We start from the raw sequence: 17,281 nt of genomic DNA, 5'->3' as shown, positions 1-17,281 counted from the left end.
ATATAGTAAACGTCTTAACATTCTTGAGCCATACACTAAAAGTAGTTATGACACTAGATTTTGTCACCTAGAAAGTTTTAGAAGGGAGAAAAGCGCCAACAGCATATAAAGTCCTTCGCCTGCTGGGATTCTGTAGTAAAGCTCATAATTAGTACTCTGATAAGATCTGGAAAATATAAAAAACAACTACTGGCTCTAATTAGTACAGGAACATTTGTGAGGGGCTGGAGAGATGGCTCAGCAGTTAAAGAGCATTGGCTGGTCTTCTAGAAGACCTGAGTTCAAGTCCCAGCACGCACATGGTGGCTCACAACTGTCCATAACTCAGTTCCTGGAAACCCAATAGCCTTTTGTGGTCTCTGAGGGCTCCAAGAATGCACGTGAGACACATATACACACACACATGCAAAACACCCACACACATAAAGTAAAAATAAGTTAAAATGCATTTAATTTAAAAAATGGTGCTTTTTACCTAGAGTTCTAGCTACATTTTGGTGCACGTGCTTTCCAGCTTTATCTCACAGCGTCATTAGCGAGCCTAGGGGGTGGTACTCTCTGGTCTCTGCTAGCCTTGGTAGGAGGGGCCCACTGTCCTGCACCATGGTGACCATGGCGGATCTAATTTAGGAGATGTGGGCTGTCTCCCCAGTTTTCAGAAGCAGCAAAGGCAGTGTGAGATGCTCTGTGCTCACCAGGGGCAGCTTGGCTGGGCCAGCTCTGTTCCTGGCTGTGCAGCCTCCAGGGCTAGTTCTGAACACACCCACTCTTACCTAATGCTCCAGTAAACACTTCCGGCTTCAATTAGCTGTAACTTTAGGTACTTATAGTCAAAGCCTTTGGCTCATACACAAACATTTGGCATTGAATATTTAGGCTATGCCTAATTCTTCACTGTAATGAGCAGCTGAGATAAATATCTGTACACATGTATTTCTGGTTATTCCTAATTTCTAAAATTCAAGGTTAGCTGCATTTTATATTCTGAGCGATTCTGCTATTATCTTTGTGGCTAGGTTTATTTCCGCTACAAAGAATATGTAAAAAAACAAAATAAAACAAAACCAACAGATTTCTAGATCAAATTATTTAATACTTATTTAACTTACCACTTCTTGTTCCACATGCACCCACCCACAGACGCACGTACCCTGAAAAGAATTACTCTGAACCGCCCCAGTCATTAATTTCCAGAGCGTCTAAGTAGGAGACGGGAGACGATGGATGTGAAGCCAGATGCTGTGACACTGCTTCACAGACTAGGGGAACACTGCAGGACAGAGTTCAAAGGACAGGCCTACACCAAAAAGACCAATGGAATATCTGCGCCAAGTGTGGCGGTAGTCTACGCTTAAAGTCTTGGTGCTTAGGAGGGTGAGGGGGAGACTCTGAGTATGAGGCTGACTAGAGGTACAGCAAAAAATAAACGAAGCAAAATAACACAGTGTCTAGAAAAAAAGTCCCTGAGTCCAGGGATACAATGTGGCCGGACTGCATACTGTCACAGATGAGGCATCAGAGGACAGTCACCTGGACTCACGGGACCCTCCAGCAGACTTCTGAAGCCACGGCACACCTATGCGCTGTGGCTTTCTAAGAGTTCTGGCATAAAGAAATGGCTCACTGGGGACAGCCATCAGTCTCTCAAAGGAAACCCTGCAAAATCCACAAAGGTTACTGTCAGGGAAGATTAAGATAATTTCACAGGAGGCACAGTTCATTTACATTTAAAGGCTTTGATACACCTTAAAGGGCCAACGGTTCCCTCTTTGACAGTGGCGCACCTGCCTGTCTGTGACCAGCACAGGACTCACCTCCAGGGTCACAGCTCTCAGGAGCTCCGGCTTGGAATTGCACAGTGCTCCCACAAGCACCCCTCCAGCACTGAAAGCACTCAGCGTTGTTAGACTTGGCTGAGAAAAGCCTTGGCTATGAAGTGTCTTAATGCAAGCCTCTAAGTCAGCAAGGCCATTGAGTTTTTTAGTTAGCCGGCCATCGGCATGCCACTGGAGGCCCAGCTCACCACCACCCCTGTAGTGGAAGAAAATAAAAGTGATACAGTAGAGGTCAGCGAACTCTATCACAGGCCTTGTGTGTGGCACGCAAGTTCAGGATTGCTGTCATGCTTTTATTTTTTTATTTTTTTTCAGCAGGGTTTCTCTGTGTAGCCCTGGCTGTCCTGGAACTCACTCTGTAGACCAAGCTGACCTTGAACTCAGAGATCCACCTGCCTCTGCCTCCTGAGTGCTGGGATTAAAGGCGTGCGCCACCACTGCCTGGTGCTGTCATAACAGAAGAAATGAATATGCAACAGACACTGTGATTGGCCTGCAAAGGCCTAAACTACTAGCGTGTAGCTCATCCTAGGAAACAAAACAAAACAAAACACTGGCAACTGTCAAAATAATCAAAAACTGATTCAATAAATATGTCTGAATGCCTACTGACTACTTACCACAGACTGTTCAAGAGCAGACTTTAAACATACACACAAGCAGCCCGGCGTGGGGGCGCATGTCTATAATCCCAGCACTCTGGAGACAGAGGCAGGCGGATCTCTGTGAGTTCGAGGACAGCCTGGTCTATAAAGTGAGTCCCAGTCAGCCAAGGCTACACAGTAAAACCTTGTCTTGAAAAATGAAAATCAAAACAAAATCAAACAAAAAACACATCAGCTCAGAGTGGCACAAGGAAAGCAGTCACCAGACCCCATGGCTGCCACTGTAACATAAGCATTTGAACTTTATCTGAGAGAGGAAAGAGGTCAGGGTGTATGAGCCCAGAGGACTCTTAACTACTTGTGAAGGAAACTAAGACCCAGATAAAACAGCATGTGCCAGGACACAGAGGGGCACAGCACGGCATCCGAGGGCACGAGGCCAGGGGACGCCCTGCAGAGAAGCCAGATCATGAGAATTTTACTGACAAGTGTGGATCTTGGTCTGGAGATAGAGAGGTGGAGAAGGTTTTAAGCAGAAATTAAATAAGGATGTCTTGAAAACAGAATTAAGTAGGAATTAGATGGGAAAAAAGAAGCCCAGCTTAAAGACGCCCTGTCAGAAAAGCCTATGTTAGCTGCACTGATGCGCATCACCTGTAATTGCCCCGCTTGAAGGGCCATGAGTTTGCAGCTACAAAGTAAGAGCCTGTCTCAAAAATTCTAAGAAGAGAAATCTAAATTCAGGAGAGGTACATGGAAATAATAGAGGAAGTAATCAAGCACAAACACTGCTCTGTCTATTCACAGGTCCTAAAAACTACTCTGTTGTTATTTGGATCCAACAAATCTGCTGGTGTGAGTCAAGGCCCCCGGGCTTCAGAATATACACATCCAAATTAGTACAGTGGTTTTGTTTTGTTTGTTTGTTTGCTCACTCTGGTTTTTTAAGACAGGGTCTCACCATGTAGCCTTCAGCTGAGGTCCACCTGTCCTTGCCCCCTGAGTGCTGGGCTTAAAGGCGCATGCCATCACACCTGGTCCCCTATCGTACTATTATTGTCGTCGTCGTTACAATGCTGTGACACTCATCTGCCAGGAGAAAGGTGCTGACTCACCTAACATGGCAATATGCTAAGATCCATCCGTCATCCACCAAGACCCGCCTCTCAGGCCTGAAGTTCATTTTCAGATCCATTCCATAAGCTCCGTATACGTGCACCAAGAGGGGCTTCTTCTGCAAGTCCTCAGAATCCGTTTTGTGGAAAACTGTCGTTGGCACTAACTTCCCGTCCTGGAATGAAGAATCGTGGCGTGTGAGGCGGCACCTTTGCTCTCTTCTCTGCACTGCTTGGGGCCAGGCAAGGCTCTGCCACTGACGTCCCCTCGCAAGAGGAGTTGTAAGTGGCTTGTGCCCAGTTGAAAGCAGCAAGAGTGCACTCCGCAGCACATGGCTTACTGCACACTAGCTTTGTGAGGTGATGGCATCTGTGAACGTGGTTCGGGGCTTCCGCTCCCTGCTGGCCTATAATCAGCCAAGAGAGAGCTGTAGGGCGGCGTGAACATTGGCACAGCTTCTCTCAGAGGGAAAGTAACTTTGAAGGGCACTCTTCATTGCCCAGTACTAACTAAAGTCCCCTGGGTCAAGCCAAAATGTCTATTAGCTTGGGAATTTTAGTATAACATTCTGTCTATGCCTCAGGCTAGATTGTGACAGTTCTGATCTTTGAATATTTACAAATATGATGATTTAAAAGTCCTACCAGCTTTATTTCCTCATCCCAAAACTGTCAAAATGCTCAACATTAGTACATTAGCCCTCGTGCAGACCAAAGTGATAGCTATCAGCACCCTTAAAAAGCCTATAGAACTTTATTAATGTAAATAAAATTATTTACTTTATACATGTGGATGTATGTCTGTATCTCATGTGTGCACTGCCCCTGAAGACCAGAAGAAGTCATCGCATTCCCTGGGGCTGGAGTTTCAGATGACTGTGAGCCAACAAGTGGGAACTCGGGAGAGAATATGGGTTTTCTAGCTGAAAATAAACCCTTTCTCTTCTGACTGGTTATGGCCGTGGTGTTGTATCACAGCAACAGAAGCCCTAACGAAGGCAGCCACATTACCTGACACAGTGCTACTTCAGAGAGAGAGCCTGACTTACTGCTAAGGTCCCTTCACCACGTTCCCAGTGGACTCCGTATGCTTGCCTTTGTAGCTGTCAATGCATTGGTGATGATTTCTTCAGCCTCTGGCACTGTCCGTGCTACAGTGCAGCCTCATCAAGGCTGGACCTGTATTAGTCTAGTCTACTATATCCAGGGGTTTGCTGTACTTTCAAAACGATTGCCATAACTCTACACCAACTTCGACTATTTACTTTTTATTAATTCAACTTTAAAATTCACAAATAAGCAAGTGAAGTGAAAGGCTTAGCATTCTAGAGATATTTTTGTTGTCGTTACAGTTTCTCTTTTAATGATTTATTTTTATTGATGTTTTGCCTGTATCAGGCCCCCTAGAAGAAGCTACAGACAGTTGTGAGCAACCATGTAGGTTCTGGGAATTGAACCTGAGTCCTCTCAAAGAGCAGCCAGTGCTTTTAACTGCTGGGCCATCTCTCCAGGCCCATACTAGAGACTTTTAAATCCATGTTAAAATTAAAACATGCCTGTTAAAATTAAGGGAAAAATCTATGTTTTCCTAAAATCATCTGGACCTTTTATAGTGTAAGGGACTTGAGAAAAACGGTGCTGATGCTGCCCCAAAGCTGATGTCTGGCACAGTGCACTCCCAGTGTCTGCGTGGTGGAAGCAGAGATTGCCGTACCTACCTTGCTTTTGGCTTCTATGCGTAAAACCCGACTAGTTTTTGTAATGGGATCTTCATGACCAGTTTCTTCAAACAGTTTGCCTTCTGCAAATTTGTATATGTAATACTTTGGGGGTCTTATTGGAGAGCAAAGCTGGAAGGGGCAGCTCTTTGGGTCAGAATTTGTATCCATTATGAATCCACAGGCCCAAGGAGGGAGCTGAAGAATAAAAAATGTTTTTACTAATTAATATTAAGTTTCTGAGTCTGGTCCAAACATGATACATCATTTAAGAATTACTTCATTGTGACAAAATAGATTTCAAGTAAACAAATAATGCCCTGTATCAATTACAAATAAGATAAAGAAAAAAATGTAGGAAGCAGGTTTATCAATCATGACTCTAGATTTACATGAAATTTCTCTGGCCATCAAGTTTATCTGGGGATACAAACTTGGGTGGCAAAATGACCAAATAGCAAATGGAACAGTAACCCTGGCTGAGCAGCAGCTCCTGGCTTGCTCTTTCAGAGCGTGAGGTCCTCACGTGGATGCTGAGTGATTTTCCCACCAGTCCTCAGCCTGCTGCCTGGACAGCCAGTGATGAGAGTTATTATTCTAGGGCCACAAACGGGCGCAGCAGCACTAAAGCGTTTACAATTTGTTTCTAACTTTAGCTTCAAGGCAACCATTGTGCAGAACAAAACCTTTCCAGGCACAATGACTTGGAGAGACTCAAAGCTATTATGCTCAAGATTCTTAACTTTAAGAAAAAAGGCAAGGAATCAAAATTTATTCTCTTAGAGCAGCAGGGTCCAGCGTCAAGCCTTCCTCTAACATCCCACTTACACCTTTAAAAGAAGCCTGGTAAGCAGGTTGACAGAGTGCTCGAAAGGTACTGAGGGTAAGAATGGGGAAGGAAAATTGCCTTTCTTCTTGTGAGTAATTGTAGAAAGAGCACATTCCTTAGAAAATCCGAGGTTTTGGCACAGCAACATCACTGGCGGGCACTACTGGGAAGGGAGGAAGGGCTGGGAGCATCGAGAGCAGACTTCCTCCTGCAGGTGCCACAGCCAGAGAGTACAGTGGCCAGGCACATTTCCCACAATTAACTCAGAGTCTATCTCAGAAAACTAACCAGAACACTCATTTGCAGCTGATCTCTATTTGAAAGAGAGAAAACTAACTGCGAGCCTCGTAACTGTCAGTGTAGGTACAAGATTCCTTGCCCCACAGGGGCGCAAGGTTTGTTATGCCTTCTGGTATAACTTAACTACAACCATGAAATATGTTGTTTTAGTTTTAGGACAACTAACTGGTACTGACAAATCCAAGTCTGGGACTTTTTCCCAAAACCAAGGGACCAAAGTTAAAGCTTTAATTGTAGCAAGAACTGTTCAAGGATGTGGACTCTAAAACACTTGTCCAGTTGATACAGAAGTGTTAACTGTCTCAAGCCATGTTTTCTACTGAGCTGTAATGCACTGAAAGAAATCTGGCCGGGAAATAGACTCTCCTCAAAATATAGCTGATGGCAGCATACAGTAAAGCATTTCTTAGGCTCAGGGTGGGGGTGATGCATGGCTCAGTGGCTATGTTTATCCACTATATTCAAGGCCTTAGGTTTGCCTCCTAGTATCACAATGAACCATCCTCAATTTACTTTCCAGATAGTATAATAAAAAAAATTTCAGAAAATACTGATGACATGATGACCAACAATAAGAAGAGGCAGGTGGGTTGCTGTGAGTCTGAGGCCAGCCTGGTCTACAAAGTGAGTCTAGGACAGCCAAGGCTACACAGAGAAACCCTGTTTTGTAAAAAATCAAACCAACCAAACAAAAAACAAAGAAAAACAAAACACCCCCCAAAAAAAAAAAAAAAAAAAAAAAGGAAATACATGAAAAGTGGAGCACTTTTACTGTTGGTGATTGTCCCCTAGCTTAGACGTTTTTATACGCATGGGGCTATGCTCCTAACGACTCACACTGTGGCCTTCTATGTACAGCATGGTCGGTGGATGTTTGTCAGGGCTATGCACATCATGCAATTACAAAATTACTTTCAAGTAGCATCTGGTATATATGAAAGCATTTGATTCTCTTTGGCAATGACCTGGAACAGTATTCAGGGTATCTACAGTTTGGACCAGGCCAGAGAGGGAGAGTTATATGATATACCTAAGGGCAGCATTTGTTGTGAAACAGCAAGGCACCTACAAATAAGAATACATTACAAATAAGGAAAAGCCATATTTACTTAGAAGTCTAGTCTTGGGGGCTGGGATGTAGCTCAGTTGGTAGAGTGCTTGCTTAGCATGCAGAAAGCCTTGGTTCAAACTCGGTACCACATGAATCAGGTGTGGGGGCCCATGCCTATGATCCCAGCACAGGGGAGGTAGAGGCAGGAGGAACAGAAGTTCAAGGTCAGCCTGGACTATACCAGCCCTGAAAAGTCTCATCTTTTAGCAGAGATCTCTACATGGCTTTCTTGATATATAGTTGTAACATGTGGACTGCAGTGAGGGTGTACGTTCTCTGCCAGCTTTCCAATTGCAGCAGATGGAAAAATGAGGAAGGTCCTAAAGCAATAATCATTTTATTTCAGGGCACCTACACACACACCCAAGAGGCTCAACACTAAACTTAGCACTGTGATTTTAGAGAACAATTCAAGACTTCTAGTTGTTACAGGCTCCCACTGTTTATTTGTATCTGTAGAACAATCGTGAAATTCGTCTCCCTGATCCCTGTTTGCTCCAGTCTTCACTGATATAGTTGCCGAATAATCTCAAGAAGTACAGTTCCAACAGCTCAAACCATCTCTCTGCTCAAAAATTGTTTTCTGTGTTATAATTTACACAGACTGCTCACACCTTAAAAAGCATTATACTGCCGGGCAGTGGCGGCTCACACCTTTAATCCCAGCACTTTGGAGGGAGAGACAGGCAGATCTCAGTGAGTTTGAGGCCAGCCTGGTCTACAGAGCAAGTTCCAAGAAAACCCAGGGCTACACAGAGAAACCCTGTCTCAACCCCACCTCAAAAAGAAATATTATACCATAACTACATTCTCTGGAAATAATTTCTGTGTTAGCAAAATAAACGTAAGGACTGGTTCCCTGAAGATACATGGAACTCAGCTCACACATGTGTTTGAATGGCTTTCACATTCTAGGCTATGACAGGCTATTCTGCATATCAAATTCCCTGCCATCCTCTTTAGTCTATCACTAATACTAGACAGAAGCTTTCCTGAGCCAAGAACCCTTCCCTTCCCTTGAGCTCCATGACACATTTTGTTTTATTTTTTATTTTTTTTATTATTTATTTATTTTTTTGACACATTTTGTTTTTAAAACCACTTATTTAAAACTAATTTATACTTAAGCTTTGTATTTGATATTTGTCTGGTATCATGAAAACTTCACTCACTAAGGCCGGATATTTTATTCTGTTTTACCATTCCACGATGCCGTTGATATTCACTTAAGCTGCTCTGAAAAAGGACAGTTAGGCTGCCATTCACTAATTTACCAGGTTCATGTCTGAAGGCGTTTGATCTTGCCTTGGCAGCCGCAGACAGTGTTAGCTAGTTAGACACGGCAGTATGACCCTTCTGTGCCATAGAGACCACTGACATCCATTTATTGAAAGGCAGCAGGTACATACCTCATCGGTGAGGAACCTGGCAAAGAGGGCAGATGTGGTGGAAATACAAGCATGTGGTGGAACTAGTGACAGGGCCATTGCTCTTCTGGGATGTGGCCTGGCAGCAGCAGTCAGTGGCTGGGTGCTACCTACCAAGTAGGTCTCAGTTATTGCCAGTCTGCAGACTAAAAAGATGCCTGACGACGGAGCTATGAAGAAAGAAACCGTAATGACCCCGACACTATTTCTGAAGTCCATCTGTAAGTCCACTGGGTTAAGACTGCATTAAATACAGGTCTCTCAAGCCATTCTAAAATAAATCCAGACCCACCTGATAAAACGCCGGTGTGCTAAAATCCACTTAAATTCCTTTTAAGAATTTCAAATTTCTCTCGTAAGCTAACCCGTGTTTTTGGTGAGTGCTAGTACCCTGAGACTAGACGTACCTTTAGAGAGCGAACCGAGTCATCAGCCAGACCAATCACATTAACATAGAGGAGATTGCTGTGTTTCAGGAACAGAACGCAGTGGTCCTTAAACATGTCCAAGTCTACAACCTTGGTATTTCTCTTCATTGTGAAAAATAAATCCCAATTCATAATAGCAGGGGCATCAGCTGCTGTCCGCATCAGCTGTGTGAACAAGGTTAAGGAAGATCTAGGTGACAAAGCACTATGCACGGCTGTGACAATCAGGGCTGAGAGCACTGAAAAGGAGACCACACTCGCTGTCACTATTTTATGATGAGCTGTATCACAAAGTGTGAATGCCACTATTTTAGGCCAGGTTAATATGCTGGGTGGTGAGACAGCATGGTGCCATGCTTAGCTGATGGCCAACCAGTGGACAATGGATGCCCTGGTTGGCCTGCTGGAGACCAGTCCAACTGCCACCTCAGTCAGGAACTGAGTTACATCTGTTTCGTTTACTAATATTTTAAGTACAGTTATGGTAGGTTATATATGTACACACACACACACACACACACACACACACACACACACACACACAAACACACACACACTCAGTTCTAAGGGAAGGGGAATAATGAAAGAGAAGTGGGACAGATAAGAGACAGGACCGCAGTGCCAATCACACTTTAACCCCCGACCCACATTCTCTCTTAGAGCAAGGAAGGTTGGTGACAGAAAGCTGCCAGTTTTAGGAGCCCGTCCCAGATGGGAAGAAGCAGAACCAAGAACTACCTTGAATTCTGTTGGCTCTCCAACATTCGTCAGGATGTATAGCTCGTCATCCCGATGCTCAACGTAGTACAGGACACCTTGTATCCTCTTCTGGATGAGCACTGGTGGGTCCCAAGGGCTCAGGCCATCTATCAGCCACACCTCAGAAGTCGTCTTGTTCATAATGTTTAGGGTGAGGAAACGACTATCTTTTGTAAGATAAAGGAAAACAAAATAGCTAGAAAGAAAGAAAAGCACAGGATTCATTGAATTATTATTGTACTGGCTGCCCACTGCGATCTGAGTAGGAAACCCCACTTTCCCATTCTGGAATGTAATTAGCTACATAAGAAGTAAGGTGGAAATGACTTCTATGGATTTATATATCTGTATTTCCACAAATATGTTTAAATAAGGGTTACAGTTAGAAGTAGGAAAAAGAGCTGGAGCTGAGCTATAAACCTGGCGGACATGTGGAATCAACAGCATCACTGGGAATGGATGTCACTACCCGATCTTTGAACATCTTAGGTGAATTTTATAATATACTAAAAACTGAACAATAAATTTTGGGGGGAGCTAGACAGATGACTCAGCAGTTAAGAGTGCCAAGCCCTCTTCCAGAGGAGCTGGGTTCAATTCCTAGCACCCACATGGGACCTCACAACTGTCTCTAACTCCAATTCTTACAGATCCAGTGTTCTCTTTGGCCTCTGTGGGTACTGGGCACACATGTGCTACACAAACACACGTGCAGGCAAAATGCCCATCCAACACAATAAAATCAAAATTTAAAAAGAACAAAGTGGCTTATTTGAGATCAATCTTACAAGCATCTATGAAGTAATTACCAGAACTTCTTTCAGGCAGAGTAGGAGTTACTCCTGGCTAATATTCTCTCTCTCTCTCTTTTTCTTCCCTTCCTCTCTCCCCCTCTTTTCTTTCTTTTGGGCTTTTGAGACAGGGTTTCTCTGTGTAGCCCTGGCTATCCTGGAATCCACTTTGTAGGCCAGGCTGGCCTCGAACTCAGAGAGAGCCACCTGCCTCTGCCTCCCAAGTTCTGGGTGTGCACCACCATGCCCAGCTCTAATTCTCTTTTTTCTGTTTTTGTTTTTTGTTTTCCGAGACAGGGTTCTTCTGTGTAGCCTTGGCTGTCCTGGACTCACTTTGTAGACCAGGCTGACCTCGAACTCACAGCTGGCCTTGAACTCAGAGGCAGCCTGCCTCTGCCTCCCGAGTGCTGGGATTAAAGGCGTGCGCCACCACACCCAGCTCTAATTCTCTTTCTTACTGGAAGAGTTAGGCTACAACATAAAAGAGGAGCAGTGGCTAAGACCTAAAAGCTGCCCATTTTGTTGTTTAACTGCCACACTAACTAAGTGTCTGGTAGAGCATCTTAATCTCTAGAGCGTTTCTAAGATGTCAATAGTTGCTACAGGCACAGTATAGTCAAGGCTACTCTAAGCCCGTTTCCCTGGGCTCTTGGGTTTGGAGGCCAAGGGTCATCAGCGACAGGGCCACTTTCCTTGCTTTTTAAAGTTAGACCTGTTCCTGGTGACCTGCCAAGAAAAAAGTGTGCAATGGTAGAGGTGATGGTGTGTGGGAGGTGTAGGGGGTGGGAGAGTATTGACTATTCAGTGAATTGAAAATCAGATTTTTTATTTAGTATGGATCCTTCTCTTCAGAATCTGTATAATAATACAGCTTTCAGTAGAGTGTATGGACTTTATGGTTCTAGAAATAGAAATATTTGAAAACAAAGAGTCAATATTTAAAATGCTTGTTAAGAATATATTAGCAGGAGCCGGGAGTGGTGGCACTTGGCTGACAGTGGCTCTTTTTGGCCATATTTATAGCTTTTCATAATCAGGAATCCCAAATTGATAAAATTTGGCAAACTCTGCAGATTAGTTCTAGAAGGTAAAATAATAGAATAATAATTTTCTCCATTGTCAACACTTCATGTCAACAAGATCAGTACTGTAAATACAGGAGAACATATTTTGGAGAAGGGAGTGTAACTGCATTATTCTAGCACCTTGGATCCTTTTCTGTGTAGAAACGTTCATTACGTTTGTTGTCACCAAACGTGGCTCGATAGACATCATGGCAGCGAAGGTTCCTCTGGAAGGTGTAGAACAAGACGTCTTCGTCTTCTTCATCCTTCACCCACTCTGAAAGGAAGGAATGAAAGGGACTAGGACACAGTTACCTGTAGGTTGCGTTAAAAACGGTATAGTGCTGAATGCCAAGCAGAGATGTGTAAGCTCACCTCTGGACATCTACATATGGCATAAGCTTAATTGAATAAGACCTGAGTTTAAATAAACAGCACGACACTGTTTCAGGTTTTCACTGCTTAGTCTCAGGCAACTCAAGGACCTAAATAAAAATCCATGTTCAAGCTGGACATTGTGGCGCACGTCTGTGATCCTGGTACTTGGGAGGCAGAGGCAGGTGAATCTCTGTGAGTTTGAGGCCAGCCTTGTCTACAAGTCGAGTCCAGGACGGCCAAGGCTACAAGGAAGAAGGAAGAAGAAAGGAGGAGAGGAAGAGGAAGAGGAAGAAGAGGAAGAGGGGGAGGAAGAAGAGGATGAGGAGGAGAAGAGGAAAAGGAACAGGAGGAGGAGGAGGAGGAGGAGTAGCAGCTACTGCCATATTTAGTGTTAAGGAAGACTACTGGTAAAGTCGCATTTGCTGCTTAACTCAGAAGCTAACTGATGGCTTTCTCTCCTGCTCTGTGTTCAGTGCCTGCTTCCAGGGAATAGGATAGCTCAAGCTACTGAGTATGTGTTAACAGAGTCCTTCTGCCCACCAGAACCTGTCAACGGAGATTTGCACACAAGCCATCCTGACTGCCACCTGGCTGACAGCCGCTGGAAGTCACTTGATATAACACGCTCTCTGACCTGAGAGGTTTGATGTACACATGCATTTCTTAGATTCACTGTGCAGGGGCTGGGGAGAAATATGGGTACCAGGGTCTAAATCTCTAGCACCCACATAGAAAGCTGTGCATGGCTGTGCATGCCTGAAACCTCAGGAATTGGGGGCTGAGAGATGGATCAAAATGGGGAGCTTCTGGCTCAGGGACAGAGCCTGCCTCAAAGCACCAAGGCAGGGGAAACAGCCCACAGACACAGAGACTATAGGTAACGATGATAAATGATACCACTAAAAATGTCAGCGTCCACTGATAAATGTCAGCTCAGCATGTCCCAGTCTCTAGGAATGAGCTGCATGATAATATGTAATGACAAGTAATCCAAGCTTAGGGTTGAATAAATCATCAAGAAGCAAACTGGCCAAGAATTACTATATAGCAGAATATACATGTAGGACTTGGAAGTGTCTTAAAAACATGAGCACTACTTCATTTAAAATGTTTCATTCATTATCAGTGTATGGCGCATGTGTGAATGCAAGTGTATGCGTGTCACAATGCAGGCGTGGAGGTCGGAGGACAACTCTCAGAAACTGGCTGTCATGACGTGTGTGAATGCAAGTGTGTGCATTGCCATAATGCAGGCGGAAGTCAGAGGACAACTTTCAGGAATTGGCTATCTCCTATTATCCTGAGTTGAACTCAGGTCACGAGGCTTGTGTGGCAAATGCTTTTACCCACAAAGCTTCTGGTCAGTTCATAAAATATTTCTTTTTCATTTTTAAGTATGTATATGTGTGTGTGTGTCTCCATGTGGGTCTCTGCTGGATCCTCCAAGAGCTAAGAGTCACAGGAGGTTGTGGGTTGCCCAACATGGGCACTGAAAACTGACCACAGGTCCTCTATAAGAGTAATGGGCATGCTCTTCGCCACTGGGCCACTTCTGTAGTCCCCCATGAGCACTGCCTTAAAGTGACCCACTTAGATACTTCAAGGAGGGAGTGTTTTGTAGTCAGAACTCCATAGGAAGCTGTGGAGTCCAGAGAGAAATGGAGCAGGCACTGACCACCATGGGCTGACGAGGCTCACACGTGTGCACAGCTCTCTCTGGCTGCCTTTCAGCAGATCTGACTTGGGGGCTTACCGAAACTGGACACGTTTGGGAAAGAAGCTTCTAGCACAGGCTGGTCGCTGAGCTTCACGACTATGCAGGTGGAGGTTTCAGAGTCCTCCGTCCTTATCTTGGCAGCCACGTATTTCTCATCGGGAGCAACTCTGATACAATCAATGAAGGGCTGGTCGAGTTTAAGTTCTTCCAGGCTGAACAAAACTTCATAATTATCATTGTCTGCTGCGTAAAGGATGGTAGGGAAGAGAGAACTTCAAAACATGTACTTGTAAATCATTTTAAACCGCACCTTAACATAGTAAATTGACATCCTCCGAGGCCAAATACTGATGTCTTTCTACAGCTGTTATTTAAAGACATTTTATTAAGTATTATTCTACATATCTATGAGTTGTTGTGATAGTTTGTAAGCAGTGGTTCTCAGCCCTCCGAATGCTGTGGCCCTTCCTCAAGCTGTGGTGATCCCAACCATAAAATTACGTCGTTGTTAGTTCATAACTATAATTTCGCTACTGTTATCAACTGTAATGTAAGTACTTTAATAGGGAGGGGCTTGCCAAGGGTTGCAAGCCGAGAACCGCTGGCCTGGGTTACAGAGTCTACAGAGAGGATACAAATGGCGCGCACACACATCAGGGCACGCAGACAGAACATATGCAAAGCATGCTGGGCTCCAGCCATACTCTCCCTGGTAAAGCTCCCGAGTGTGGGCTGGTCTACGCTAACCCAGATGTTAGTCCAATCACCTCAGAAACAGTCTTTAAGAAATCTACCCTAATAGCATTGAGCAACTGCGAGCAAACTTCCTGTTGAAAGTGTGAAACCTGCGAAGCCAGGACAACAGTAAAGAGGAAGTGGCCTTTACCTTCTTCATCTTTGGAACGAACCAAGCAGCAACCTTCTTGATAATAAACAAAACCACCATGTTTAATCTGTCGATAAAGAGAAAACAGGACTTATTTGATAATAACTTAATTGTTTAAGGTTTCACTACTTGAGATGAGGAGATGGGACCTATCATGAGAGTCTGATCTACTCAAGTACATGGATAAAATATGAAATGAATCATTTTTACAACACAGGTAGCAAGAAACAGCTTTCCTAAACTCAGAATTGTAGGTTTATTTCTAATACAAAAATGCAAGGACATAACAAAATCCATGCTTGTTCATCTAATATCTGTAGAATGAGATTCAATTAATAATATCTAATGGCACTGTTAAGATAATAAAAAATGATACAAATGAGAAAACTGTGTCTAGTTTGAAATGGCAATCAACGTTCTGATATCCCTTTTAAAAAAAATCACTTTCATCATCAACTGTGCAGTACTGACTTGATTTTATATGAAGCATGACAAACAGTGCTTGAGATCAAGAAAATAAATATTAACAACAACACACACACTAACACATTAAATGCAACCAACTGACTTTTCTGGTTTCAGGTGGCTTAGGACACAGTATATCAGTGGCATATTTAAATATGGAATTGTCACTGCTATTTGTATTTTACCATGTATGTGACTTTCTGTGGTCTGTTTTCTAGTCTTACTAAAATATTTCCATCTCTTTGTTCAATTTATTTAAATTGAGTATTTATGATTGATAATTATAAAATGATTAACTGTATACTTAGCTTTGCTAAAGTAAGCTTCCTTTTATAAAAGCAGACACAATATGTAAATACTTTTGAAATAATAAATGGTTTTGATATGAACCTCTCCTTGGAATTTCTACAAATTTACCTCTTAAGTTTTAATTTTAAGATTTATATTCTGTTTATTGTTTGTAGTTGAAAATGTTCAGCAAATTTGAAAGGCTATGCGCAACTTGATTTTGATGGGATGTTATGTCTATGAATTGTAAGGTGCCTCGTTTGCATCTGAACGGACAACACATACAGTTCTCCCAGAAGACAACCCAGCTTACCTCGGCATTGATGATTTCATATTCTTCTTGGGGCTGGGTTTCTAATTTTGTTCTCACTTTTTCAAATGCATCCATGTTTTCAGAAAGGGGTTTTTCGTTTTCTGGCTTAATAGGCAAAAGATCCTAGAAACATTTTTGGTGGTATGATCAAAATCTTTTAAACTCAGGTAGGAACTCTTTGCTTCTCAGCATTGTTCTACTTTTCACACAGATATTACAATGCTAGCTATGTATAAAATGTGTTTTACAAATCTTGCTCTTAAGCTCAGCAAAAGAAAACAGACACTTGATGCATTATAAAAAGTGTAGGAGTCCTTAAGATACTTCTAGAAGCCACTGGGAAGTGGTGGCACACACTTTTAATCCCAGCACTTGGGAGGCAGAGGCAGGTGGATCGCTATGAGTTCAAGGCCAGCCTGGTCTACAAAGCAAGTCCAGGACAGCCAGGGCTACACAGAGAAACCCTGTCTCGAAAAAACAAAACAAAACAAAAAAACCAGATACTTCTAGAAGCACTAAGAAGCCCTCACCATGTTCAGAAATATTAAGTACAGTTAAGGAGGAAAGAGAAGTCTTTGAATTTTTATATACTTGTTTTTCCTGAGACAGGGTTTCTCTGTGTAACAACAGCCTTGGCTGTCCTGAAACTCTGTTTACCAGGCTGCCCTCAAACTCACAGAGATCCACCTGCTTCTGCCTCCTGAGTGCTAGTTTAAAGGCATAAGCCACCACTGCCCAGCTTCTCCCTTTCTGTTTAAGGGATAGTTTAACATAAAAAAGGAAGGAAAAGCAATGAAACTTAGTGGTGAGCAGAGGTGGGGAGTAAAGAGCTAGGGTCTGGGTGCTTCCTGGAAAGCAGGCAAGTACCAGAGGCATCATCAGCACTTGGGTAAGCTAAACCCCAAACTGCCGAATTAGAAGAACACCCCACAATCCAACACTCCACTGCTTTGCCTTGTTTAAACAAGTTGTCTGACTCTCCAGTTCTCTGCCAGGGATGACTGACGCACAGAGATGGTGTCGAAGGGCACTATGCTGCGGGTAAGGACCACGGCAGCTGACAAGTGTTTACAGCCTAAGCACTTACATGGTACTTTACCAGCAATGTTGAGAACACAAAGCTACAAATTAGATTGTAGAGTTCACAGCTAAAGTACCAGAAAACAGAAAACTCACCAGAACGGACTAAATGGAAAATAATTATTTTTACAAAGTTATCTTTAAAATTTTAGGGGGTACTTTAATGACCAGG

The 17,281-nt window shown here is 43.4% G+C and overlaps 1 protein-coding gene across 3 annotated transcripts in view; it reads right to left on the bottom strand.

The window, feature by feature from the left end:
* Prepl (prolyl endopeptidase like) overlaps nt 1-17,281 on the bottom strand; it is a 30,947-nt gene that overhangs the window by 3,293 nt on the left and 10,373 nt on the right. For 2 of the 3 annotated variants that reach the window (XM_051160156.1, XM_051159994.1), the window contains exons 2-10: nt 16,030-16,152; nt 14,964-15,030; nt 14,114-14,320; nt 12,124-12,259; nt 10,107-10,323; nt 9,348-9,533; nt 5,274-5,471; nt 3,556-3,731; nt 1,815-2,031 (exon numbers count right to left, since the gene is read on the bottom strand). In XM_051160156.1, the coding sequence (XP_051016113.1) occupies nt 1,815-2,031; nt 3,556-3,731; nt 5,274-5,471; nt 9,348-9,533; nt 10,107-10,323; nt 12,124-12,259; nt 14,114-14,320; nt 14,964-15,030; nt 16,030-16,104 (1,479 nt within the window). In that variant the 5' untranslated portion in view covers nt 16,105-16,152. The remainder of the gene's footprint in view (nt 1-1,814; nt 2,032-3,555; nt 3,732-5,273; nt 5,472-9,347; nt 9,534-10,106; nt 10,324-12,123; nt 12,260-14,113; nt 14,321-14,963; nt 15,031-16,029; nt 16,153-17,281) is intronic. The other variant, XM_051160074.1, reaches the window with a different exon arrangement.

The sequence above is a fragment of the Acomys russatus genome, chromosome 1 (assembly GCF_903995435.1).
Source record: "Acomys russatus chromosome 1, mAcoRus1.1, whole genome shotgun sequence".
In the NCBI taxonomy this organism is placed as follows: domain Eukaryota; kingdom Metazoa; phylum Chordata; class Mammalia; order Rodentia; family Muridae; genus Acomys; species Acomys russatus.
This window is presented reverse-complemented; position numbering and strand designations above follow the sequence as displayed.